Source organism: Gallus gallus, chromosome 12 (genome assembly GCF_016699485.2).
Source record: "Gallus gallus isolate bGalGal1 chromosome 12, bGalGal1.mat.broiler.GRCg7b, whole genome shotgun sequence".
Classification (NCBI taxonomy): Eukaryota; Metazoa; Chordata; class Aves; order Galliformes; family Phasianidae; genus Gallus; species Gallus gallus.
The window spans coordinates 8,888,172-8,914,623 of record NC_052543.1 but is presented as its reverse complement, the minus strand read 5'-3'; the positions used below and the strand labels follow the sequence as shown (position 1 = coordinate 8,914,623).

The 26,452-nt window shown below is 44.7% G+C and overlaps 3 protein-coding genes across 9 annotated transcripts in view; 2 read left to right on the top strand and 1 right to left on the bottom strand.

The window, feature by feature from the left end:
• The first annotated feature begins 1,103 nt into the window (after positions 1-1,103).
• ARF4 (ADP ribosylation factor 4) lies at positions 1,104-11,185 on the top strand. 2 transcript variants are annotated; one of them, XM_015293388.4, is made up of 6 exons: positions 1,104-1,387; positions 6,806-6,886; positions 7,400-7,509; positions 8,713-8,784; positions 9,282-9,407; positions 10,233-11,185. In XM_015293388.4, the coding sequence occupies exons 1-6, from the start codon at positions 1,321-1,323 to the stop codon at positions 10,317-10,319; spliced, it is 543 nt and encodes a 180-aa protein (XP_015148874.2). In that variant the 5' UTR covers positions 1,104-1,320; the 3' UTR covers positions 10,320-11,185. The 2 variants fall into 2 exon arrangements, with proteins under 2 accessions (XP_015148874.2, XP_046756134.1); XM_046900178.1 differs by having other exon boundaries at positions 1,306-1,549.
• A 3,207-nt stretch (positions 11,186-14,392) lies between these two features.
• On the bottom strand, positions 14,393-18,632 carry PDE12 (phosphodiesterase 12). Its single transcript, XM_015293387.4, has 3 exons — positions 17,375-18,632; positions 16,322-16,400; positions 14,393-15,640 (listed from the first exon to the last, which is right to left on the bottom strand). Exons 1-3 carry the CDS (start codon positions 18,605-18,607, stop codon positions 15,198-15,200), a joined length of 1,755 nt encoding a protein of 584 aa, XP_015148873.2. The 5' UTR covers positions 18,608-18,632; the 3' UTR covers positions 14,393-15,197.
• A 161-nt stretch (positions 18,633-18,793) lies between these two features.
• Positions 18,794-26,452, top strand: part of DNAH12 (dynein, axonemal, heavy chain 12) — a 66,302-nt gene continuing 58,643 nt past the window's right edge. For 5 of the 6 annotated variants that reach the window (XR_005839459.2, XR_003077518.3, XM_015293384.4 and 2 more), the window contains exons 1-9: positions 18,794-18,952; positions 19,909-20,072; positions 20,795-20,885; positions 21,119-21,145; positions 22,083-22,272; positions 23,188-23,263; positions 24,015-24,173; positions 24,798-24,993; positions 25,835-26,023. Coding sequence is in view for 4 of the 6 variants with exons in the window: in XM_015293384.4 (XP_015148870.2) it covers positions 18,920-18,952; positions 19,909-20,072; positions 20,795-20,885; positions 21,119-21,145; positions 22,083-22,272; positions 23,188-23,263; positions 24,015-24,173; positions 24,798-24,993; positions 25,835-26,023 (1,125 nt within the window). In the remaining 2 variants the exon portion in view is untranslated. Of the gene's footprint in view, positions 18,953-19,145; positions 19,506-19,908; positions 20,073-20,794; positions 20,886-21,118; positions 21,146-22,082; positions 22,273-23,187; positions 23,264-24,014; positions 24,174-24,797; positions 24,994-25,834; positions 26,024-26,452 lie in introns of those variants that run through there. The other variant, XM_040646765.2, reaches the window with a different exon arrangement.

Below are 26,452 nucleotides of genomic sequence, written 5' to 3'. Positions count from 1 at the left end.
TGGGCAGGGGTCTTTTTGACCTACAGCTGTGATTTTGGTATTACAATGAAGGTAGTTCAGCTACAGATGGACGGGCGTTGAGTTTTCTTGCCAGGTCAGCCATGTGCTCAGACCATCCTGATTGATGTCCTCCTCAAGGCCCACTGGCTCTGGGGTATCCCTGGCTAAAGGAGGTTGTTTATTGCTCTGCTACCTTGCACAGCATTTGCTTAGTTTTCAGAGTTAACCTCCAACAGTTTGAGTTGGATAGCTGTTACTAAAAGGATGCGAATGGTGACAGCTCTGCTGCCAGGCAAACCCGCCGTGGGTGATACTGTGCCGGGCTCTTTGTCCCCCGTGTCCCACCAGCTCCCCGTAGGAAGGAGCTGCGTGAAGGCCGGAGTGGGACAGCGCCCGGGGGGGCACCGCCTGCCTCAGGAACCAGGGGAAGCCCTGCAAAGAAATGCAGTTCTGCAAGGCGTAAGGTGAGCGGAGGGCCGTTCTTCACCTTTCTCAACGAACGCGTTTCTAACAGCACTGCACCGGTCGGGGTTTCAGTTTCGCTGCCGTCGGCTGGGACACGTCTGTGGTGCCAGCATCACCGCGGCGCTCGCCTCATCTCCGCGGCCTCCGGGTGCGAGCTGCGAAACCCGTACACAATAAAGACGCTGCTGTCAGCCACGTTTACAGCACCAAGGGACGGTGCTTTTACTGCCTGCCCTGTGTGCTACCGGGCACTGTGGGGGGGCTCCCTGCGGCCGTTTTACCCTAAAACCCCAACTTCTGGATCACGCTTCCCGTGGGCCGCAGCTCAGCGTAGAGGGAAAGGCGGGCTCCGTGAGCCGGACTGCCGGCCCGGCAGCGACCGCAGCCCCGCCCAGCCCCGGCCTCGACAGCGCTCCGGCGCGCCGCAGACTGCATTTCCCGGCAGGCCGCGCTCCGCCGCGCCGGGCTGGAAGGCCTTCACTACACCTCCCGTGGTGCCCCGGCGGCGGCGCAGCGCGGAGAGCGAGGCGGGAGGCGGCGCGGTGCCCGCCGGGAGCCGCAGTCCTCGCCGCCGTTGGGCCGCGAGGCGGAGGGGCGGCGTCGCGGCGGGGGGATGTGGCTGAGCGTGACGCGATTTTGTCCGCGTTGGAGCCGAGGCGGCCGTGGCGAGCGTGACGTGGCAGAGAGCGAGCGAGCGCGGATCTCGGTCACACAGCCGCCGCCGCCGCCGCCTGCGCCTTTATAAGTGGGTGCCGCCGAGCCCCGCCACGGTCAGCGCGCTGCCTCCTCCTCAGAGCCGTCCGCGAGTGGACCCCAGCGCCGCGCCGCTCCCGCCCTTCCTCCTCCGCTGCCGCCATGGGCCTCACCATCTCCTCGCTCTTCTCGCGCCTCTTCGGCAAGAAGCAGATGCGCATCCTCATGGGTAAGGGCCGAGCGCCCGGGCCTGCCGCTGCCGGGCCCTGCGCTGCCCTGCCGGCCTGCCGTGCTGCGCTGCGGCCGGGCCCGACGGGGGGCGGGGAGCGGAGCGGGGGGGGCTCCTCTGCCCTTCCTTCGGGGGCCGCGAGGAGCGCGGGAGGAGGGGAAGGTGGGGACGGGGCGGGAGGCGGCGGCCCTTTCCTCGGCACCGCGCTACCGCCGCGGCCCGGGAGCGGAGAGCCGGGCGGAGGCGGGGGGGGCCGCGCCGTGCCCGCTTCGGGCCGTCCCTGCGGCGGATCCGGGCGGGGGGGAGGGACGGCCGTGCGGCGACGGCGCTCGGGAACTGCGGGGTCTGCGCCGCGGGCTTCCGGAGGGCGTTTTGTCCGCCCGCGCTGTGCCTCGTGCGCCAGGCCGGGGGCGCGCGGCGCTTTTCGCGGGGCTCGGCTCGGCTCGGCGGGCTGCCCGCGGCCGGACGGATCCGCTGCGTGGCGGCTGTTTCCGAGTGCCGCCCAACAGATAAAGCGGTGGCAGCCGAAGATTCCCACCGGGAGATCGCGGTTCAAAAGGTCACGGGCGGCACCGCCGCGTTCCGCACTTCCTCCTCCGCTCCTCCTTTCCTTCTCCGCTTTGCCAGCCTGCGTGTGCCCGCAGCTGCGCGGCCCCGCGCCTCGACGTGTTCCTCGGCCGCTCTGCTGGGCCGGCGCTGCGCCCCGAGCGGGGAGCTGGCTGAACTTGCTGGGCTCTGGGCAGCCGTGTGCGTCTGCCCGCAGTCCGGCTCTCCTTATGACTCTGAATGGTGCGAGATCTGCGGGTGAGCCCGGCTGTTCGGGGAGGTGGTGTCTGAGAACTGCGCTCTGGGCACGCAATGCCAGGCACAGCAAAACAGCCTGCAAGGGCTTCGGTTTCCTCACTGGTACGTAATTAGCTCAGATCCAGGTTAGCTGTGAGTTACGCAGTAGTGTTTCTTCTGGCTGGTTCAGCTACATCTTGTTCCCCCCCCCCCCCCGTCTTTGATTGCAAGGCTTTTACTGTATTCACACGCAGGGCTGGATCAGAGTGTGGCACTGCTCTTTGCTTTTGGGCAGTGTAAGAGGAAAAGTGTCTGCTGTGTTGTGAGGGGGGTGTCGTGCAGGACCTGAATTGGCTGTTGAGGAGCAGAGTGTTGTGTTGTAGGTTGTGTAATTCGCCTGTAACATAGAAAAGAACATCCAGATAACACTGCATCGCACACTTGTGCTTGGAGGTGTCTGAATGAACGCTGGAACTGACCGAAACCCTTCCTCAGTCCTAATCTTGCATGTGTATGTCTGCAGAAGTCTTCACTCCTGGCTTCACGTGCTAAAGAAGGAATGATATTCACTGTACACATTTCAGTACTGTGCTAGCTATCTTTTGCTGTAGTTGTGTGAGTGTTAAGTGAGATAATACTTACTCAGCAGCTTCAAATGGAGAGGTAATTGTTAAATACTGAGTGGGGAGGGAAGGCCAGATTCTTTGCTAAGTGTTCTTGTACAGCTCATAACTACTTAGCGATCTTCTGTTCTTTTTCTACCAAGGTAGACTTGCATTCTTCGTGTGTGTTTTCTTGAAGCTGTGTTGAGAATCAGCCCTTTGTGGGCCCCAAAGAGTTATCCACTTGAAGCTAAGCCTGAAAGAGGAATAGTAGTACTTAGAGGATGAAGGCTTGAGAGATCTGGTGTCAAGGTGGAAGAGAAGTAGAAAAAGTGAAGGAACAACCATCTCTACTAAATTGGGATTCATCAACTTTGTTGTTGAGCAGTATTTGATGCAGTGTGAGCTTTGTGAATCAATTAAAGATGGTAGGCGCTTCCCTCCCCCACCCCCTTCCTCCTCTGATCATGGGAAACATTGATGTTGGACACACTGTGCTCTGTACTATCTGAAGCCAGTGGCTGCCAGAATGTATTGGTCTTGATGGGGTTTCCGTTTCGTAAGTGAGCCCTCATTTCTTCTTAGTTGTGTTTTATTTGTTTTAGATGTAGTGTGTATGGATGTTTGTGTTAGGGTGACTGCAGTGGCGTGGTACTCAGCCACCAGGGATCCAGGCAGGAGGCTGCTAACTGAGGAACTGATGTGATCACAGGGCTGGTGTTCCCAGGGACAGAGAGTGACAAGTTGGATATGTAGAAGTGTGGTTGACATGCTGTGAATAAAGCATTCTAAGGAGTGAAGGCCTTAGAACCACACTTCTTACAGCAGCTGGAAGTGCTGCAGATGTAAACTCTCCTTCTGGAGGAAGAGGATGTTTGAGTTCAGCTGTAACAAGTGCAAGTCTGTGCTTCCCGTTTGTGCTTGAGCCATATAATGCTCAGCTGTGCAGCTGCTGTAATGCCCACATGAAGGTTGTTAGGCTGACATGGTGGACCAGGGGGAAAATGTAGGGTTGGAAGTTCACCTTGTTTGGAGATTTAAGACTTCAGGTTTTATTCTTGGTAGTTGCTTCTCTATCACGAGACTAACATGATGTAACTCACAGATTGACACCGTGTGTTCCAGTACAAACGTAAATGTACTTACTCTTGAAAATAACGAGGCAGAAATCTGGTAAGCTGCTGGAGCACAAAAGAAATGTTTCCTAGAGGCTCAAAAGATAGATTTGGTGTTGTGACCTGTTTGTCCTATAAAGGGGAAAATCAATAAACTGAAATAAGTGTGAACAGATGCTCTGCTGTTGATAACTATTGATTATCTAGAGTTAAGGGCTTGTACTTGACTAGAAGTGGCAGTTTCTGATGACTTGCATCATGCAGATGTTACTTTCTTCTGTCAGAGGCTGCTGTCTCAGTGGTAGAGTTGCAAGAAAACATCCATCTGTAACTCAGCCTCAGTGCAAAGTCCAGCAGCTTCACTACAGCTGTGGGTGAGAGCGGGTCTGAGCAGTGTGTCTGGGTGCTGTGCTCACGTAGCTCATCTATCCTTCTGCCAACACCGCTGGGACAGCAGGAGGTTCTGCTGCAGGAGCAGGGAGGGTTTATCTGCATCTCTACAGATCTATCTGCGTCTCTCCTGTAGCACATCAAATACACCGAACTAATTGTATAGATAATGGCGTTTTTCTCTTGTTAGCAGTTATCATGAGTCTTGTGTTGTTCAGCTGATAGCTGTTGTGGTTTTGGGGCTCGAGTTGATGGGAAGAAAGAGTTGAGAGTATGTTTAGCTGTAATTCGGTTATTTATTGAGTATCCATATAGTGGAGAACTGCTACATACGAAGCACATCCATGACTTGCTTTCTTGTGAATATCTGGGCCTCTTGGAGACGTTTGCTTGAGGCTGATCTGCTACGTAAGAAGAAAGCTGGGTTTCAAGTGTTGCGCTATTTAACAAATAGCTTTTCAGCTTAGATGGAGTACGTGAGGGTTTCAGAGTTCCCTTAAAGAGTTTTGGCATTGATTGATGCAGGGAAAATGCTAATGCTTGGAGGTTTCCAGATCCAGAAGTTCCTCTGAAGCTGTGCTCGGGGTTCTTAGCTTTTGTTAAGCGTGTTTGGCTGCAGCAGAGACCCGCGCTTAGCAGTGAGCTTAAATATCTTCATTTAATTTGCACATCTGGGGAGTTCGTGCCTCCTCAGGGAGCTTTGGTTTTGGTGGTGGTTTCTCCTCTTGCTCTGTGATGTTAGTAGTCAGAACAACATCTAATTTTCATTTCTTATTCATGATGGTAATACCAAAAAACCAACGGCAGTTGCATGTCAAGCCATGTTCACAGCACTGAGCTACAGAGCACCAGGGTTTGTAGGAGTTTCCTGTAACAGCAGTTGGTGCCTTGAGAAGGAGGCAGCTTCTTATGAGTTTGGTTTCATTCTGAGTAAAGAGATGACTTTTGTTTTCATGTTACTGCAGCGCTAAGGGAGTGGTAGTAGTCAAGTCAGCAACCGCTCAGAACTTACATATGGACTCACTGAGTGGGAAACTGCCATGGGACACCTAACCGTGTTACAAGCAAGCTTCTTGTATGAGTATTATTTAATTCTTCAGTGAAGGTTTGATTTATTTATTGCTTGGGCAGAACTTTTACTGACACAAACAGGCGTTTTATTCAAGCTGTTGCTGTGGTAAGTGCTTAGGACCTGGTGTACTTAAGGTGTTTGCATGCAACATAGGGTAATACCAGAAAGAACTGTATTTGAAGTTGCTCTTGCTTGTTCTGAAGTGTATTTGCAGGTATTTGAAGGTATTTGCAAGAACAACTTTGGGAAACTAGAGCATGTGCCTCAGTGTTAGTGATGGTGAGAAGAGAAGGCTCCGGGGAGACCTCATTGCAGCCTTCCAGTACTTGAAGGGAGCGTATGAGCAGGAGGGGGAGCGGCTGTTTACGAGGGTGGACAGTGATAGGACAAGGGGGAATGGTTTTAAACTGAGACAGGGGAGGTTTAGGTTAGATACTAGGAGGAACTTGTTCACCCTGAGGGTGGTGACGCACTGGAACAGATTGCCCAAGGAGGTTGTGGATGCCCCATCCCTGGAGGCATTCAAGGCCAGGCTGGATGTGGCTCTGGGCAGCCTGGTCTGCTGGTTGGCGACCCTGCACATAGCAGGGGGGTGAAACTGGATGATCATTGTGGTCCTTTTCAACCCAGGCCATTCTGTTATTCTCGAAAAATGCCTTTAAGGCTCCGGTTTTGGTAAGGAGTGCTTATTTACCCTACAGCTTGCCCTTAAAAACAGCTCACTTAACTTTGGCTGTAGCAACGAAGCGCAAATGGCAGTGCAGCAGGCTTTCAGTAAGGATGGACAGAGCTTGCTAATGAAAGCATCCTGATGGGTCTCAGTGTGTAGAAGTGATATCATGGCAAAAGTTCACAACTCTTGGAATATATGTGGAGGGGAATGATACGAGTTGCCTCATATGCTTGTGCTTTTGATAAATCAAAGGGAGTGGAATGAGGACGATGGAAGTGTCTTCCAGTGCTGCTCACACCGCTTCAGGTGTGCGTGAAACCAACCTTAGGTGGACATCAAGTGAAATGTTCCCCAGCTTGAGTGCTAAGCAGCAGCTGTGTGACTGGTTAGAAGTTATGTTCTACTGGTAGGTTATTGTGAGGCATCGAAACCATCCTGACGCTCTTGGAAAGAAAAGAACTTTAAAAGAGAATGAGAAAACTCAAGTAACGCAAATCTGAAGGAAGATGACTAGAAGGTTCTGAATCTGTAGGTTGTGGATGAAGATGTTCTATTGAGTTTGTTTATTGCCTGGGTTCTCTCTCAGAGCTGGGTAGAGGAGATAAGGCAAAATATGTGGTAGTAAATCAACAGTGACTTAAAAGAGTACAATAAGTTCTTCTCTCAGGAAAGAAAAGAAAACCAAAACCAAAGCTAATACTCTACATTTAACATGGCATCTCTTTGAAATTATGAAGTTGAGTTCATGTTGTGAACTAAATCAAACTTTCTGTTTTTTCCTAGTTGGTTTGGATGCTGCTGGTAAGACGACTATCCTTTATAAGCTGAAACTAGGAGAAATTGTCACCACAATTCCCACTATTGGTAAGATAAATTCTGATGTCTTCATAGCCAATTCTCATCTTTGTTCATGTTCAAAATTTGTGTTGTAGGGATGGGCTTCTGAAGGGCATAGGAGTTTGCTGTCCCTGCTGTTAGCATAGGGATGGAGACAAACAGGGCAGCTTCAGGGTAGCTTTCATAATCTGGTACTGCCATGACAGTAACACTCATTCTGTGTCACACCAAAGATACACCCAGACAGGAATTCTGTCTGACAGCAGCCAGCAGCTGATGCTCAGGAGTACAGGAGCCTTTTAAGTAGCAGTGCTCTGCCCCAACACCAGGTGTCTTCAGCAATTTGTGGTTGAGAGGCTCTTTCTACCAAAGGTGGTGTATTTTGGGTTTAACTGACTTTATATTTTGGGAGATCAAAACGAAAAAGGTCTTGTCAGAATTCACTTGTCAGAAGTAAAACTTGAGAAGTTATCTTCAACAGGATTGGAATTATGTTTTAACGTTACCATTAACTGTTTCTAATGAACTCTTTTATTTTAGGTTTTAATGTGGAAACGGTAGAATACAAGAACATTTGTTTCACAGTTTGGGATGTTGGTGGTCAAGATAAAATCAGACCTCTTTGGAGGCACTACTTCCAAAATACACAGGTAAGAGTTTTAAAATAGCAGTGGTTCGTAACCTATTCTGTACAAGCTCATTATGTTCTGTAGTGTCTATGGAAGTTGTCTCCTGTCTCTTCCTTTCAGAAGGGTTCCTCAAGTTCTGAGGGATACCCAAACCTTATTCTTGTTCAAGCCATTTTATTATTATTTTTCTTTTTACCCTGAGGGTTTCAGAGTTTAGTGGTGAGCATAGCTTAATGAGGGCAAAGTCCTAAAAATCTGTTAGCATTCTGTAATAAGCCAGAGCAGCTGTTAGTTTGTAAGGAACAATTTAGCTGGGCTTTGCTGATCTATCTGAACTGGTGTGGGTTTATACAAAAATGTTTTTGTCTAAAGTCCTGCATTGAGCATCAAAAGTATACTGCTTTTTTTATATATCCAAGTATCTAAAACATTTGCAGAGTACCTAAAAAATGTTGTAGTATCTTGCCACTCATTGCTTAGAAAGTGACAGTTTCACGTTGACAGGAGTACTGACTGTCCTGGTGGTGTAAATGTAATTCTTTCCTTTGGCTCACAGTGAGATTAATCACTTACTAATACTGAGGAACTTTAGTGGTGAGGTTTGGGGCTCTATTCTGTTGGATGTAAATAGTTTGCAAGACATGTCTGTGCAGCATAAGTGTGATAGTTGGGTGCAGAAAACTAAGACCTTTAGACAGACAAAAAGCAGCTAACACTACTGTTATTTCAGTAATAATCACTTATAATAGGACTGGGCTGAAAATATTTTTAAAAGTTGCTTCTGCTGTCTTCAAGAGAATAATAAAAGTGGTCAGAGAAAGCAGTGCATGTGTGAGGAGTGCACTTGGGTAACACTGCTGCTGCTAGAAACAATATTTAATACAAACATTTGGTAAAGCACTCCTTAGAATTCCTGTGCTGCATTTAAAGTAATGCTGAGAGAAAAGGGAGGTGCAGGGGAGGGGAGGTGTTAGCTTAGGAAACCCTGTTGGGTTCTTCGTGCCTTTTGTTTTGTTTGTTTTGAAGTTAATGATTCCCACACCAATATATTAACTGACATTTCCATTTAACGTTGTGGGTTTTTTTAACATAAAAGTTGTAGCTTAGTTTTGCCGTTGATACTCACTGTGCAGTTGTTCAGACAGACATCTTGTGCTGCTTGAGCAGGATAAACAGAACTGCTTAAGAAATTTGCGTTCCTCAAAACAGTGTAATTTCTTGTAGGGCCTCATCTTTGTGGTGGATAGCAACGACAGAGAGAGAATCGAGGAAGCAGCAGATGAGCTGCAGAAAATGGTAAGTGTTGATATTTTCTGAAAGAAAATAGCTTTTTTTTTTTTGAGCTTTTGGGGTGTTCTTTTGTTAGAATGAATCAGATTTCTGAGCATGTTTAGGGTGTTCTTACAGCGCTTATTGTATGCACCAAGGAGCTCTGGCTTTAGTGCACTGTGTAGTAGCTGCAACTCTGTAGAAAGCTTTTCCTCAAGAACTACTCATGTCAGAATCTTTCTTTGATAAAGTGTGGAGAAAAATGCAGGAGGTGAGGGAAGAATTTTAATAAATACTTGAGAGTTTGGTCAGCAAGGTCCTGATGAACTTAAACTGCTTATTGAAAGAATATTTCTTTTAGAACTTCTGCTGGGTACTACATGAATTTTACTGTGTACTTCCAGTGACTTGAGCAATAATGAAAAAGCAGATTATGCTTAAAACAGTACTTAGGTTTCTTTAGTGCTTGTTGAGGTACTTAACTGAGCTAATGCAGTAACATGGCTGTTCTTTTTTCCTCTTAGCTTCAGGAGGATGAGCTGCGAGATGCAGTGCTGCTGCTGTTTGCAAACAAGCAAGATCTGCCAAATGCCATGGCAATCAGCGAAATGACGGATAAACTAGGTCTTCAGTCCCTGCGTAACAGAACTGTAAGTGCTACACTTGTCTGGTCGCTAACTCTGGCTTGCTTTATTGGATATCATAAAATTAATCTTCCTTTAAATCAAGGGAAGCTTTCACCTTTTTCTGTAGAGAGATGCATGTACCTGCTATTAAACTCTGTAGGACGAAGTTGAAGGTCCTCCTTTAGAACAGGTGATCTAGAAGTATAATTCAGTATGTACAGCAGCACGTTGCAGGTGTTTTCTCTCACCTTTTTCTGGAAAAATACCAACATTCCAGCCTGTTGCTGAAATGTAACCATCAGTGTTTGAGGAGCCTTGTGTCTTAGTTCTCACTTCTCCTCAGGCACAAAATGCTTTGTGTATTCTCGCCCCAACAAAGATGCGAGGAAATGAAATACTTCTTGGCTAATTACATCCCATCTGTGCAGCCCTTTGAGATACAAGGTTGCTTCACATAAACCATCTATCCTTGTGCAACGCTCGTTTTGTTTGGCACACCAAGGTTGTATGTAGTTGGATGCTTGAGAGGTCCCTTAAATCTGATAATTGCATGCCAGGAGAGCAGTCTTGCAAAACAGAGAAGCCAGTTTTATGCATATAAAACAAATGGGAGTTTGGGTTTTTTCTTGATACACTAAAGTGTGTTTTGTCACATGGAGCTTCTGGATGATGTGTAAACCCTACCTACTTTGTGCTTTTCAAAACTTAGAAAATACACTGCTCAGTATTGACTCTGTGGTGCAAAACAATGTTTAAAGACCACTATTTGAGTTCGTATCTGAGTGTGATAACTTGTTTACATAATGACAAAATGCAAACTTTCTTTCTGTCTGTATTCTGTGTTAACAGTGGTATGTCCAAGCTACCTGTGCTACGCAAGGAACTGGTCTGTATGAGGGACTTGACTGGCTCTCAAACGAACTCTCAAAACGCTAACTCGAACTGGATGACTCTTTCACCAGGGACATGTTTGATATAAGTGGTCTAGGCTTGTTACAACAAAATTAGTTTGCATCTTGGTTATTAAAATATCTGGAACTGATCTTTGGGCAGGATATTACAGCATTTCAACTTATTTTGTTGCCAATTATTGTTTACCGAGGTACATGTTGCAAAGGTAGCAATATGCTTGGGTAAAAATCTCCTTAACTTGGAAAAAGTGTATCTTCTGATTCTACTTCCCTTGTTAGCCTAAATGCCTGAATATAGTTATTGTGACACCTTCAAGATCTGTTTGGAATACTTTTTTTTGAGCCCCGATAAGTTAATGTTTTAATTTTTTCTCCCTGCTACTTTTAGTTTACTGCTGCCCTGTTTCATTCCTCAGACAGTCTGCTGATTTAAAAATGTAGCATTCCGTATATTTATTTCTCTCCCTTGCCAAAAAGAATTCCTAATACTGCTTGTTCCCGCCGAGAAAATGCTCTAAAACACTATTTGAATCTACTGCACTGAGGAACATGTTATTCATCCTTGGGTTCTATCAGCCCAACTTGCCTTTGTGAGAATTGGATTTGATGGGTAGAATAGTTCTGTGCTGGCTGCGAAGAGCTCATGTTGAGGTTGTTTTTAATATTCAGCAGATTGTCTTCCTTTATATTGTATCTTTTTTTTTTATGTTGCATGTTGCTTTTTGGTATCAGCCTGACTATTTTTGCCCAGTGTATAATAGTTCTGCTGAAGTTTTACTGTTTGTTGGTGGACATATCTTCATAATGAAATTTTGGAAAATTCATCAAACTCAATGGATTAGTTTCTTCATAACCCACTTGGAATTATTCCTAATAAAATGATAAAATGTATTGTTCTGCGTATGCTCTTCTTGATTCTTAAGCAGTTGAACTGTGAGTTATCACATGCTCATCTTCCATAAACTGAGCTTCCCTGCAGCTTGAATGTGAACGTGAATTTCATCTTCACTTGTCTGGGGCTGTACAGAGCGGGGCAGAAGGGGCAGAGCTGTGTACAGTGCAGTAGAGTAGTTGTCATCAAGACCTATAATTCTGTGTCATTTGAAGTTGTAAAGCTAAAGTTCCTTTTAAGATGTCCAGATATGAAAATACTAACAGTTACAAAAACAGTAATAAAACAAGTACAAACTGCCTGAAAAGCATGCATGTCTGTCTTGGAGTTGTTTCTGCACTTAAACAACAGCGTTTCTAGCAGGAGGTGGTGCTTAGCTGAAAAGTGAAACACTTGAACAGGCTTTAATCAACATAGTGTTAATGGTGATGGGCACCCCACAGAAGTAAGGTCTGTATAGTTGCTACTGTGTCCCTTCCCTCCCTGACGTGGCTTCCAAATGCTGAAATTAACTCTTTACAATCTTCTATTTTTCTGTCTAATGAACAGATGCCAACAGAGCTCAATCTTGTGTCCTAATTGTCTCCAGGTAGCTGAAGATCTAACCTCAGCTCATATCCCACAAGCCCAGGTCTTGCTGTCCTTCCTCCAAGAAATCCCAGTGCCAAAGTCTGCTAAGCTCAAGCAGGTTTAGATTAAGAGCAACTTCCAAGCAGGTTCTGCTGTAGCCGTGAGACTGAAGTTTCTAGGAAACGCTGTTACTGTGAGCACCCATAACTGCAGCAAATTCCAGAGCTGCTGAAATGAGTCAGTGACTCTCCTTGGTGTGTAACAGGAACCCAAGAGATAGAGTTAAGGTGACGTTCTGCATGTAGCTTTAATGAGTTGCTGAGTACAACTAACAGAAGTCGATGTATCTGTGCGTTGGATCAGTAGTTGTTAATGTGTTTCTGGTATTGCTGCTGCTTGAAATAAACCCTAGAAGGAATGCCTTGCTCAGAAGAGCTGGCTGGTCTGTTAGGTGGGCTGTAGTGGTCGTTACAGTGAGTTGAAATGAAACAATTGTGACATGTTAAGTTCCACTTTAAATGCCTCTTCTGAGGCAGAGGTTAGAGGTAGACTTTAAATACAAAAACAGCTGTATGGATGAAGGAGGACTGTTACCTTGAAGGAAACATTCTTTTTGATACAGGGAGATGAATATTTTTTTACTGGTTTAATTCTTAAAAATGCTTTTTAAATACCTAACTTGGCTTAGGTGAGCTGTGCTCAGCCACTGCTGAGTTACAGCATGTAAATAGCAATTGATACTGCAAAGGGCCACTGTTTGGCTTTATCTGCCTGTAGGCTGTAACACTGCTATAAAATGAATGATTTTACTAAATCCAAGTAGTAAAGACCTTCAGCCTCATTTTAAAATGAGGGATGGGGGTGAAGGCTACAGCTTACACAGTAAGGGGGAAGTCAATGTAAAAGAAAAAAATCTCCTTTCTAAAAAGCTAGTCGAGCATATGCTGGGACAGTGCTCTTCCCTTTTCTGCACCATAGGTCAGAGAAGGGAAAGTGAGATGTTCCTTCATCTCTTAATGCTGGGCTGGGAAGGCAGCATAACAAATGAATGTACTTCAAAAATGCAGAGAATACTGCTTGTTTTTGGGGGGGTGGCTGGGAGGTTCTTTCCTTATGTGGAGGATATGGAGAATTCCAGTTGCTGGATCACAGGCAAGCTTAGAATTATGAAATAAAATGGAGACAAGTTTGATAGGGTTCTATGAATATGGGATCCTGAAGTGGTTTAGGGAAGAAGTAATTGGGCAATATATAGGCAAATATGTAGGGGGAACAAAGAAGCTAAAATCACCTTGTGTTGAATGGGAAGTACCATGTATAACCTCACAGGTACAAATACATCTTGGGAGCAAATGGAATATCAAAGGATTGGTTTTTGCACTCCCATAGAAATCACAAGTTCTTTTGAATTGCCTTTTTGCTAACCTAGACCCCAGTGCTGCGTTCTTCCAGGCATGCCTGCCTAACTCCTGCCACACTGCTGCTATTGGCAGTCAGCCTGCGCTGTTGCATTTGACTAATTAAACCAGAGATGCTTGGCCTGGAGATTCTCCAGCATTAACTTGTGCAGCTGAAATTCCTTCCAGAAATATTAAAGGATTATCTGCCATGTGCAGGGGCCATCTAATTGGGCCTATCACAGTGCCCTGTTTTTGCCTTATCACTTGGTTCCTGCACAAGCCAAGCCATCCCATTCTGTCTCCCTTTGTCTGCAAGGAAGCAAAAGCAGCAGCCCAAACACCCTTACAGGGATTAAGAGTTCCAGCACAGTAGGAACTGTCAACAAATAGGAAGAAATTTAGAAGAAAAATGTACCTCTCTGAGCAGCTGGAGCCAGCTACCAGCTTCCTTTACAACCATGGGCATGAGTTGTGGCACCTGTTTATTTTCAAGTCATCCTTACTTTCGGTTCACCCGTGAACTAACAAATGGCTCAGCCATCCTCTTTGCTTGCAGTTCTTTAACATCTTCATGTAAGTACTTTTCTAGCTTCCCTTACCATAGGGCATTCTATCACAAACCTTTATCAGGTGATATTGCTCCTCAACGTTACGATCTGAGCATGACCAAGTTAGCTCCTTAAGAACTGCACAGCTATTTCAATATTAGCATAGATGGCGGAGTTCCAAATGTTGTTTTACAAGTAACTGAAGTAAACACAGCACTGAATTTTAGGTTAATCTTCTGGAGAGTTACCAACTAACTGAAAGAAGTTCTGAATTGTTTTTATTCTCCTTCTCTCTTACTATTTTTCTTTTGTTTAAACAGTCTTTCAGCTCTTCTCCTACCATGTTTATTAACTGCATTGTAACAGTGTTCCTTTTGTTTCTTTAGAGATTAAGCTGTTGTTTCGAGGTTTCCTTGCGCTAGCACATTAGGACTTGTTTTGCCATGCTAGAATCAAGTGAGAACTGACACAGAAAGGGAAGCTTACGAGGTGAAAGATGTAGCGAAAGAGTTTTTAAATGTGGATTGTTTCATACGGACTAATTATGCAGGAAAAAGAAGTCAGTTAATGATTCACAGCCCTTCCAACAAATTCAATGAAGATAACGATAAAGCAAGTTTCCCCAACATCCAAATTTCCTAAACTAGTCCTCCATGGAACAATGTGCAAGGAACAAAAACAGTATTTGTGTTTTTTAGCATAAGTGTTTTTTATAAAGTTAAAAGTCGCTCATTTCTTTCTTTAAAAATGCAGGCAGAGATGGATACACCACAGAATTTATTCTGTCCCTCCCCACACCTCAAAACAGATTATTAAATTATGTTGTTAAGAGTTCCCCCCCATCCCCAGCTGGCTGTCCTAACCTCAAATAGTACTACTGACCATAGACAACAGAGGGAGCAGTAGATGCAATCTACATACAGAATCCAGTTTGATAAGTGTTTAAGTGACCCTCACTACCCATATTAAGTGGGCAAGCAAAGTGCTTCCAAGTTGATTATCATCTTAAATTTAACATGGCTGTTTGACTGAACAAGAGCATTCACTGATAACTGAAGAACGTTATTTCAGAAGGCAGCAGGTACACTGATCATGCCACTTGCTAGAAAACTGGCTAATAAAATCAGCTTGTGGTCATTTCTTTTCAGATTCTGCATCTGGTTCTGAATTAAACAGGGATTAGATTCTACACTTATAAGATTGAATTCATATCTTCAACAATTTTAGTCCTTTAAAAACCTGTAAAAGGGTATATAATCCAACTTCCAAAACTCTACAGCTGAAATATAATTTCTATTAGCATATAAAAAGTGAAAGGAGAAAGTGTACAAATTCATGTCACTGGTGAGATAACCTTCAGTAGAACCATTAAACACATTCACTTATCTAAAATTGCTCTCATTTTAGTACATACATGCCAGGGTTGAACCTCAGTTCCTCAACAGTACATCAGTTTGTACAAAAACTCCAAAAAGCATTATGCAAAAGCCAATCTATTTCCACTTTAAGTCACATACGAGTGCTATATGATCCGAAGGATGTGAAACGCTTGGCAAAGCCTGATGGGTCGTTACTTCTTCATGACTTGGCAATGGAATGACCTGTTCAACTTCCAGGGCATTTTGGTCAATGAAAACGTAGTCCAGACATCCATAAAACCCACCAACATAGTTTGTGTACGCAGGTTCTCCACAAGCACTCTGCAGTTTGAAAGGATGGCTTAGAGGCATATTGCACCTTTCCTCTTCTCCATTAGAGGCCCAATCTTCGTGATCTTCAGCAATGCCACCGGTGTTAATAAAACCGTAAGTTCCAGATGATGGTGTACTATTAAAGTCTCCACAGAATATGAGTGGTATATTAGGATACAAGTCACATGCTACATACTTGATGTGAGACAAAGCTACAGCAATTTGGATGAGACGGATGTTCCCACCTAAAGATGTAAAAATATATTATTTAAGTACTTTGTAGAGGCACTGAGAGTTTTTCAAGCTGCTCATTTAGACACGTCACAGAGTTCTGAAACAGCAATCTTGCTTTAAATTTCCATGTGCTGTATTTTAGAATTGTTTACATAAAGATGCCTTTGATATGTGACCATCAAAACTGTACAGCAGAGGACATTTAATTTTTTTTCCCCATGAATTTAAAAAATTATGCACCTTAAACACCCATATTACAGCAGCCTTCTACTTCTTGGAAACTGTCCTTAAAGTGTTTTTGAATGGCACAGAACTAGAATAGAATAGAACTAATTTAACAGAGGAGAGAGGAGAGTCTCGTCTTGAAAGCTCCTGTAGCCCAACTTGTTTCCTGTGATAAAAGCACCACAACATAGCTCCTTTGGGTACAACAGCATGGGGGAGCCATGAGCACACACAGAGCTGTGTTTTATGGTCCATGTTTCAGGCCAATTGTGTTTAACATGACTGTCTTGCACGTGTTTGTATGCTACTGCTGGCCTGGCAGACCACAGCAATGTTACTGTAAGGGAAATAAATAAATCTAGTAGTCAGGCTTGGATCACTGAGGTTGGGAATGGGGCAGAAAATCCTCAGTTCCACAAGAAAAGGTAACAGCTGCAAAAGATTAAGGAAGAATGTAGGAAAGTTACCTTTTGGATGCCAGTAGAGATGGGTGTTAGCTACACAAAGCTTCCTGGAAGGATCAGTTTCAGACTGAAGAACTGAAACCTTTAAGAAAAAGAAGCCTTTAATAAGTTTTAAATAGAGGTTATATATTAATAAATAAATAAAGCATTAGTTTATGCTTTCACAGCAATCCAAAGAATCTGACGCTTAAAAACTAATGAATGGCACAGCTCCTAAATTAAGTCCATTTATTCTCTATGTAAGGTATGAATTTCAGCCACTTACATTGCTAGTACTACCACTACAGAATTCCACCAACACCTGGATATTTAATAAGCATGCTGCCTGCAGGTTTCTGGTTTGACCACGTCTTCCTTCAATCCATTCAGTCATTTTTCATAGTATGTTGGAAGTGCTGTCCCCTGCACCCCCAGCTCTTTCATCACTCTGGGGACAGAAACAGATCTGTCTCTGGTTTCAGTAAGCAAACTGTAGTGCTGTACCCTTGTGAAATTAAATGTGGAGGTAAATGGTAACTAACAGTTATCAAGGAAAGTTTGTTACTCTGACTCGTGCCATTAGAAACCCGTAGGGGTATTTCTGAAATTCCTGACAGACCCCTATTAGCTCTGCAGGCTGCCCTGCTGGCATCAACAACCTCATACATCTGTCCACTCTTATTTCTCCACCTCTGTATTTGGTGGCACTATTAAAGGCTAACTTAGGTTAATCTCACAACTGGTAAGATTCTGTTTAGCAATATACCTATTATGATACAGAGCTGAGTAGTTAAACAATGGGCAGCCAATGCCCCAAAGCAGCAACAGACACCTGGCCCAGCACCTCTAACAGCTGACTTCACCCTATGGCAAAGAAAGTAAGCTGGCCTTTAAAGTTTTATATGACTGCATACATAAGGTTACCTAAAGCCTGACTGTCAGCACTGTGTTTGCGCTGCCCTGCCCCGTGCACGACCACCACCCAGCTAACAGGGACACGTCCCAACCGCCAACCCCCAACACCAACACCGTGCCCCACACCCGGCTGGGCCGCTGGGATGTGGTGGCCGCAGATACCTGCAGCACAGACGATCTCTGCAGCACCTTATCCCGCACGGCGGGGTACCGGCCCAGCCTGTCACGCAGCTCCGCGTGCAGCGGCTCCGACAGCAGCGCCTCACTGAACGTGATGTCGTGCCGGCTCAGGAGGCTGAACTTGTCCCTGCGGTAGAACGTGGCCAGGCCCTCGTGCTGCTTCTCCTTGATCTTGAACAGCCCCTCGAGCCCGAACGCATCCAGAGCCGGGGCCAGGCTGTCCGCGAAGACGGATTTGTCCACCTCCTGCAGGCAGATGAGGTCGGCGTTGTAGCCGGCCAGCTCCTTCTTCAGCAGGTTCTGCCGGTAGTCGACCTCCAGCGCGTACGGGGCGCAGTACGGGTACAGCACGGTGCGGGAGAACTCGGTCTGGGCGTAGGCGTCGGCCAGGATGTTGTAGGAGACGGCGCGCACGGAGCCGCGGCCGCACACCTTCCGCGTGTAGAGGTGCCGCGCATCGAAGGTGCAGACGCCCGGCCCGGCCTCCACGGGGCCGCTGCTCTCCACCTCGCGGGGCGCCCCGAAGCGCCTCGTGCCGTCCCCCGGCGTGCAGCGCAGCTTCAGCCGCAGCCCCACCAGAGCGTTGGAGGGCGTGAAGACGCGCTCGCCGCCCTCCGGCTCCCGCTCCTCTTCCCAGGCCGGGCCCTCCCCGTCGCCCCGGGGCCGCCGCTCGCGGTACCAGCGGAACAGGCAGTGCTGCGGGGCGGCGAACTCGGCGCTCACCTTGGGGCACACGGGGAAGCCGGCCAGCAGCGAGCGCGGCAGCCGCAGCTCGGTGAGCGCGGGCGGGTTGCGCTCCACGCGGTACCGCGCGGCCCCGACCTGCAGCACGGCGCCGTCCTGCCAGGCCGCCGCGTTCGGCACCTCCTCGGACACCGCCCGCCCGTCTCGGGAGAAGAGCCGCACCTCCGGCAGCTCGGCCTCGCCCGCCTCGCCGTCCTCCGCCCGCGGCTTCTTGCTCTTCTTGCCCGCCTTAGCGCGGCCCTTTGCGGCGTTGGTGGCGAGGCGGGCCAGCGCCCGGCCCAACGGCTCCGCCTGGTCCCGCTGCATGTACCGCGCGCTGCCGTCGGGAAGCACGAGCTGCAGGCTCAGCTTGGGTTCGGACGGCACGCAGCGCACCACGGCGCGCTCCGCGGGCTCCATAGCGCCGGGCGGAACCCCGCCGCCGCCCAGGCGGCTCAGCCAGCCGAGGGCGGCGCGCAACCCGCGCCACATGGAGCCGGCGCGCAGCGCTTCCGGCAGGAGCGGCCGGAAGTGAGCAGCCGGGCACGGCCTCGCGCCAGAGGGCGGCGCTCCCAACGGCCGCAGCTCGTGCCCGCCCCGGGGCGGGGCTGCGCCGCCTCTCAGGTGTGGCGTTGCGCGCGTGGGCGGTGCCGTTCTGTGTGCTGCCGCTCCTCTCTTACCCGATGCGCGTCTCGCGCTGTGGAAGGGAGGGCGAGCGGTGGAGCGCTGAGTTCCGCGGCTTCAGCACAAAGCTGCCTTCTCTTCGGGACTGAAACCCACAGGAGAACTCTTCACGTCCCCGTAATGTCTGGAAAGGGTGTCGGTTCGGCACATCAGGTACAGAAAGGGGCAAGCTGCCTATGTACGCCTTTTGCCCCGGGTACCTGGGCTTCGTGCTCGTTTCTGCACGTTCAAAACGGTCCCGGGCTACTGAATTGCATTATCAAGGCGCTCAGGTGTTTCTAAAGCGGCCCCGAAGCTCTCCCGCTGTTCTCACAGCCTCAGCGCTCACAGAAGGAGGGCGCGAAGCCTCACTGCGCGCGGGCGGGCGGGAATTGCTGCTGGGCTCGGCTTGCCTTCTGTCGCCGTGTCCCTCAGCCCCGTTTTCGTTCGCTTCCAGGCCGCGGCGCTGAGGCGGGAGGTAGCTCCGCATTTCCCTTTCTAGAAGCTGTTGTAATGCAGTTACCAGTTTGTGCATCGCGTTTCCGAGGGAACGGCCCCGCGCAGCGCGGACAGCCGCGCCCGGCTGGATGGTGGCGGTGCTCAGTGCTCAGCGCCCCGCTGCCGGCACCACACGGCGATGTCTGGAAAGCCCGCGGCGTTGCGCTGCTTTTTACACCATGTTCGCACTGTTTCTTAATCTTTCTGCGTGTGCTGTGTCACTTTTGAGGTACTTTGCACGTAGGCGATAGCTTTGATCCTTTTCTTCCCTGAGAAACACGAAGGGAGAAATACGGTCTGCCCACCTTTCTGCAAAGGTTCCGACCTCTCTTTGCGTCCCTCTGGGTCAGCTTCGTGCTTCCATTTGCTTCTTTCCCGTCAGGACTCTGTATCCTGCAGCGAATCCACAGAAACAGTAATGCTGTTTCAGGCTCTATCAGAGCAGGAACGGAGCTCCGAGTGATGTTGCAGCCTGGGGGCTGGCGGGCTGCTTTGCCTCCATGGCAGAAATCCCTGAGGCTGCTGCGTTTTGTGTCTCGTGTAAATTCAACTTTGTATGTGCAGTTGTTAAATTGCTTTCTGGGCACGAATGGTTGGATGATTCTCGTGTTGCATTTTTGTTATGCTTTAAGATGCCACACTCAGATGGAGCAGCTTCCAATAGAAAGACTTTGAGAAGTTTGTTTCCTCCTGTTGTTCTGCCTTCAGCGGTTGCATCAGATACATCACCATTACAGAGTAAGCTGCTGGCGTACCGAAGATGCAAAGAACAGCAAACAGTGCTTAATCAGTTACTGTGAGTAAAGTGTTGGGTGTTGAAGTTCAAGAAATGTTGAAGTTCAAATGAAAGAAACGTTGCACTTCTGACATTTGAGAAATAACACCAGTGTTTTTCATTTCAGAGGTATTTTTTGTCACTATTGCAATGCTGAATATTTTCCATCTAAAACTGTTAGTAGTAGAAAAGCAGTTGTTGAAATATTCAAAGAGCACCAATGTCTGGATCACTTTCTTTCATATGAATAATCCAAACATGGATCTACTTCTAAAAGGCTTCTTTGTCACTAATCTTAATAAACTTGCACGTGAACTTGGTGGTCTGTGTTGCTGCCTGAGGACCACAGCTGCCAGGTTGATAAATACGTAGGTTGCTCCAAAAGTAATGCTTCCCATTTATTCCCACAGTTTTGGAAGTTTCACTCTTTACTTTATGTATTTTCACAATACAGTTGGACAACATCTATTGTAGTTGTTTGAGGAAAAGTGCATATAATCCCAACAGAAGCACTGGGCAGTTGGTGAGATCTATTAAGATATATATATATATGTATGTATGTATGTTCTGACTGTGGTTAGAACAAATGTTCTTTTTATCACAGAAGACAGAATCTGCAAAGAGTGCTTTGCTTTTTAGTGATCAAACATGAAAAAATAGGTTACATCAATTAAGGTCATTGCATTATTTTTAATGTAATATATTTATTTTTGCTGCACTTTTGACTGTAAATTTTACTTTAGAGTTGATCGAGCTTTACAAGTCTATTCTGAATCCTTGGAGGAAAAGTATCAAAGAGGTTCTGCACCTCCAGTCCCAGAACTACCTGCCACTGTAAGTGTGTATTTCCTTAATATCGTCACTACTGCTTATTTTGTGCTTTATTATTGGGACATTTATGCTTTTATTCTTAATATTCATTTAAAGATGCTTGTGTCTGTTCTTAATAACTCATAAATAGATTTATATTCTCAAGTAGTCCCATTGAAATTGATGCTAATATATATACCAATACAAGTCTGTTAATGTACTTGATACATTAGAAGTTCTTTCTTTTCTTTATACAGATGAGCAATGAACAAAAGCAACGACGAGTGAGTCAAATTCTTTGTTCTGCATTTTGAGAGTAGAATAGTGAATGATACTCAGAGGAGCTGAGTATGTGATGTGGAATTTGTACCTGCTAAACAGGAAAAACTTTCGTTGTAGTCTTGTGTGGGGAAAATGGGATATGAAGCAAAAGTGGTAATCCTTTCTTGTGGTCCAGTAGAAGGAAAGTATTCTGTTAGAGGAGGCGTGTGTATGTCTACTGATAACTGAAGTTTTAATCAAAACCTTCTTTGAAGATCATTACTTACCAAATATTCTAAGAGGCTTCAGAATTTTTTTCAGTTGAGGTCGTAGATCATGCTGTATCCTTGACAAAAATAGTCTTTAACATTATTCACCTGATTTCAACAGGGAATAGTCGTGTACAAATACTGGTACAATTTTTAAAATAATTTATCTATGAAAGCCACCTTCAACCTAAATCAGCACTGAAATGCTTGTGTTAAGCAGACTGCTTTTTGTTGCTGATGCTGGGTAAACTCATTCTGAAGACTAGAGAGATCCAGCTCCCCTTTCTGCTTTATCACAAATGCATCGCTTGGAGGCATAAATAGGTGTTTCTTTGGCAAAGTAAAACTAAAAAAAAATCCATCTGTTTGCTCTTAATCTTTGCTAGACGAATGTTTGTCCAAAGAAAAGTAGTATGAACAATAGTATGAATGATTTATTGTTAATCATGAGTTTCATCAGTGAAACAAGTGAAATGGCTGAAAAGTTCAGTGCTTTGTGTTTGAGCACTGAGACCATTCTATCAACTTTAGAGCAGCAGTTAGTGTGTTAGTCAGTGAATGCGTAACAGATATGATTATATTCCCTGCCCTCGGTTATAAAAAGTAGTAAATAAAAAGAGACTTCACTGTGAAACCTAATGAAAGAAATACGCAGTTTGTTGTTAGAGCTCTGACGAGACTGTCCTTTCAGACCAACTATCTCTTTATGAAGAAGTGTGTCCAAAGTAATCCAGTGGTTCCCATTCAGCAGCAGTGGCTGATGTCCATGCTCACCCTGGTGCCACAGCCACTCATGGAAGGCAAAGACAGAGAGCTGTTAATTGAAAAGCTTTTAGAGGAGATAATAAAGGATTTTGAGAAGAGTATGAAAAGATGTGTGGGTGAGTAACGCAAACTACACAGTGCTATCGTGTGTGTGTGTGTGTGTGTAAGATTTAACAACTTATATGTGCCTGCATATACAATACAAATAAGCTATAATATGGTATATATTGCATTGCATTACATAATATATGTAACAACATTTATAAATAATGTAATATGTAGCATAATATGGAATAATATATTTTTTAGTGTCTGCAATAGCAGCTTTTATTAAGCTGTTCATCTACAAGTGCATCCATAGTTTTATTGATGCTTTCTCTATTGAATGAGGTCCCAGGAAAAATCTGCAGAGATAATTAACTATTTTCAGGTATCACTTGTAACACTCACTTGAAATTTTAAACTTCAGAAAAGATTAATAAGTTCCAATTTTGCAAGTGTACTTCTTTGAAATTCTGTGCTATCCTTATTTATTTACATTTATTGTATCTGAAAACTAACATTTAGTTGATCTTGTGAAAGCTGGTCTTGTTACAAACACATGTTAAAGAAAATAAACAATTTACACTGTGACTAACCGTAATATCGTTAGTAGTATAGTTGTAGTGCACCACTGTATTTGTCTTGAACAAAATTGCCACTAATTCTCAATCATGTAAATACTACCTTTGTGACTTTATGAGGGGCAAAGTGATTGGAATTAAGACCTGATTCTCTGTGGTTATTTAGCAAAAGCTGTGATTTTGAGTTACTTTTGGGGAAATGTGTTTTTTTGGGAGGTGGTTTATTTTGTGTGTGTGTGTGTGTGTGTTTTTTTTTTTTACATGTTATTTGTTTATTGTGTTTGAAGGCTTGGATGATACAGTTGCCTTTCCATCTCTCTGTGTGTGTAATCCATCTTGGAGAACAACGTAGGCAGTAGAGTGCCTATTGAACGTGCTCATACGGTTTTGGTTTGTTTTTTTTCCTAGTGCGAAGTGTTCTTATTAAGCCCAATGTGAAAGGACTTGAGGATGAAGAGGAGGCACCTTTGCCTTTATCACCATTGTGAGTGGATTAAATCAGCACATAACCCACAGGCAAAGCACACTCAGTTGCACCTGAGCTGCATGAGCAGAGTTACAGTGTAATATTGCTTCCAGAGGCCCTTAATGAAAGTTTTTCTATTTATAGAGAATCTTCTATCTGAAAGTCTGAATTACAGAGTTTTAGCACTGCTTATGTTCTATTACTTTTCCTCCAGTTACATAGGGTAGCACCAATGATTACAAAGGAGACTTTTAGCTCTGAATGCCCCGACACTTAAGTGGTATTGAACTGTCTTGGCAATGAACTGCATCTGTGTGGGATGCTTCACTGTCAGGCAGCAACACTGTGCAGTAGTTTAACACACTGAAACTGCACCCTATGTCGACGTTTCCTCTGACTGTGGTGTTATGTTGTGAAACCTTTGACATCAAATGGAAAAATACTATACTTGCAAAGCACAAGAGGAAGTCAGGTAGACAGAATACAGTTGCACAATTCCTGGAACATCAGAATGTCTGCCATCTAGATATTGATGATAAATACTTCCTGTTAGCAGTTACTGAAGTTAGAAGTTTACATTGATAAAGGTTCAGGAGAAGCAGATGATTTGATATGGACGATTAGACAGATTATCTTTTGCTGCTTAATACTGGAGATATGCTTGTGGCACTTAAATACAATTCCTACTGTTTATCTGTAAGGATGTTTTATTCAATTATTACTTGAGCACTTCACTTGTTTTTATTTCTTTGTCTATTTATTTACTCAGAGGCCTAGATTTTTCTAGTCCGTGGCATAAACATTTTATCCAAGCAAAAAAGCGGATCCTCTCTAACCTGCACATTCTTCACCCCACAATGAAAACTTTGCTGGATTTTGGTTATGCCGAATTCTCTACCTTTCTTTTAGCGGATTTTTTAAGTTTCAGGTAAAGTCAGTTTTGGTGAGTTATTAACCAATATAGATCTTTGAAGCTAATAAACAAGAGAGTTTATGCAATTCTGTTATTTAATCTGTTTTGGGGGTGGTGTTTTTTTCTGTAATGAATTTGTTCGATGTGTCACTTAATGTTATTCAGACAGGTTACTTCATATTGTGATGCTTCTCATTTCACTTTTCTTCTGTCTCCTGAGTGGAAGTATTTTATTTTCCCTTACATTTCTGGTAATATCAGCCATTTTATGTATACTTTGTGATTCTCCTGTAACTCTTTTAAGGTCTCCTCATGATTTAGTCAGTCTGTATGCCGTGATGTCCATTAAAGGTCCAGTTGAACTGGATCAAATTTCTTATTCAGATTATTTTTCATCAGTTATTGAGTTTTATTTTCAATCTTGCATCTTTATTGTCTTTACCTCATTGTTTTTTTTCCTGGTAACTTTATTTTCTGGGGCTTGGGGTAATTTTTATTTTAAGGCTGCATAAGTGATGCTTAGGTTCTCAGTCTGCTTTCTGCTAAGTACAAATGGGTTTGTAATACAGAGTAGCATTAGCATAACTTTCCTCCATTAAAATATCTGTTCATACAGTAGGCTGAAACTTTCTTTTCCAGATTAAAAGGGCCAATTGACTGTGAATCTCTAAAGACTGATATCTCATTAAGCTGTTCCAAAGCAGAAGAGAAGATACTGAATACATGGTATCAAAGAGTTATCGGTCTCTTCACCCAGGAGGCAGCATCAAGTGGTGTTAATTTGGATCAGCTTGACTCTTTTTACAGCTGTGTGGCTACGCTGATGACTAATCAGGTAATAATCTTTCCTCCCTGAGGTAAATCTTAATTTAAATGAGTCTGCACTTTTGTATGATATGGGGCTTGTTTAAGCAATCATTCCTAACTATTGCATTGTGATCTGGCAAAGTATTTGGAAAATTGTATATTTTTAACTTCCCTTATGTAAAATATCCTTCATGCTCATGTATAATTGTTTTACTTCTGATTCTTGGACACAGAAAATTTATGAATTCTACCAACTAGAATGTAATTACCTTAAGGAAGGGAATATTTCAGTATTCTCAGAATTTTTCCTATCACTGTTCTTAGCACTACAATTACATGTCATACATGATTGTAAGCAAAATGAATAAAATCTGGACTCTTTGAAACACGTCTGCACAAATAGACTCAATGTCTGGCTTAGCTGAGATGTATGCAAGTGTTCATGTATGTAGTTCTTCAAAATTCCAAACACAGCTTATTCTTCTGGAAGGTGATGGCACAGTGCTTTGTGAGTTGATCTTCTATTCTCTCTGTTTATAAATCTCCACCAAGTTTGAAGGAAAATGCATCCAAGATATTTCATGTATATTTAAGGCATGTATTGGTAATAAACTTACTTTTGTGATAAGAATAGATGTGTGGACTTGACCAAACTTGATCAAAGTGGAATGTTTGTGTGCTTGTTTATTAGCTTTCATTCTTTAAGAGCTAGGACTAAGACACTCAGAAGTCATTAGAAAGATAATAGCCATCCTTTAACTGGTCCAAAGCTGATAAAATGAATGGAAAATCTGATTTGTTGAATGAAGGGTAAGGGGGATGGGACTTCCTGTGCCTTCAACTAATAGGAGATATATTTTATTACTTAGCTGAGAGATCTACTTATAAGAAATGTTAAAGCATTTGTGAAACTGTTTGACCCTGAAGACAGAAGTTGTCTACCTTTATTGAAGATGGAATTAATTATTGGTGAAAAACGTGTGGAGTTCTATCCAAGCTTCCGAGAGCTGGAAGAAGCGATTCTGTTTGTAGTGAATCGTATAGGACAGACTCTCCAGGTGTGCTTTTTTCTTTATTTAAATGTGTAAATGATAAGTGGCTCAGTATGTGAACATATTAGTAACTTAAGACCCTGCCTATCATGATAATGGGAAGCATCTTGAGATATTTATTTTCTATGAGCATTCTGCAGTTTTTCTCAAGAATGCCCAGCAGAACTCCAGCCTCATAACTCACTTTGCCATTTGTTGCTCATGAAAAATAGACACACTTGCTACTGATTGTTTTAGTCTGCTGTTTTAAGCTGCAAAACTGTGCATGTCCACAATTGTTTGCTTGTTTACTGAGTAGAAGTCAGCCTGAAAACTTGCCCACGAAAGAAAACCAGTTAGAAGGTAACTTCATCCATTTTTTTCCTTAGGTTTGTTCAGAAAACCTGGGAGTACTTTCTAATTTATTCATGTATTTGTAATGCATTTGTTCTTAAC

Excerpts from the sequence above, each read along its gene's own strand:
- PDE12 (XM_015293387.4), bottom strand. The coding sequence starts at position 18,607 with ATGTGGCGCGGGTTGCGCGCCGCCCTCGGCTGGCTGAGCCGCCTGGGC. Across the intron at positions 16,401-17,374 it reads AGAGATCGTCTGTGCTGCAG|GTTTCAGTTCTTCAGTCTGA; the intron begins GTATCTGCGGCC and ends TTTTTCTTAAAG. Across the intron at positions 15,641-16,321 it reads TCTCTACTGGCATCCAAAAG|GTGGGAACATCCGTCTCATC; the intron begins GTAACTTTCCTA and ends TTACATCTTTAG.
- ARF4 (XM_046900178.1), top strand. The coding sequence starts at position 1,321 with ATGGGCCTCACCATCTCCTCGCTCTTCTCGCGCCTCTTCGGCAAGAAG. Across the intron at positions 1,550-6,805 it reads GAGCGCGGGAGGAGGGGAAG|TTGGTTTGGATGCTGCTGGT; the intron begins GTGGGGACGGGG and ends GTTTTTTCCTAG. Across the intron at positions 9,408-10,232 it reads AGTCCCTGCGTAACAGAACT|TGGTATGTCCAAGCTACCTG; the intron begins GTAAGTGCTACA and ends CTGTGTTAACAG.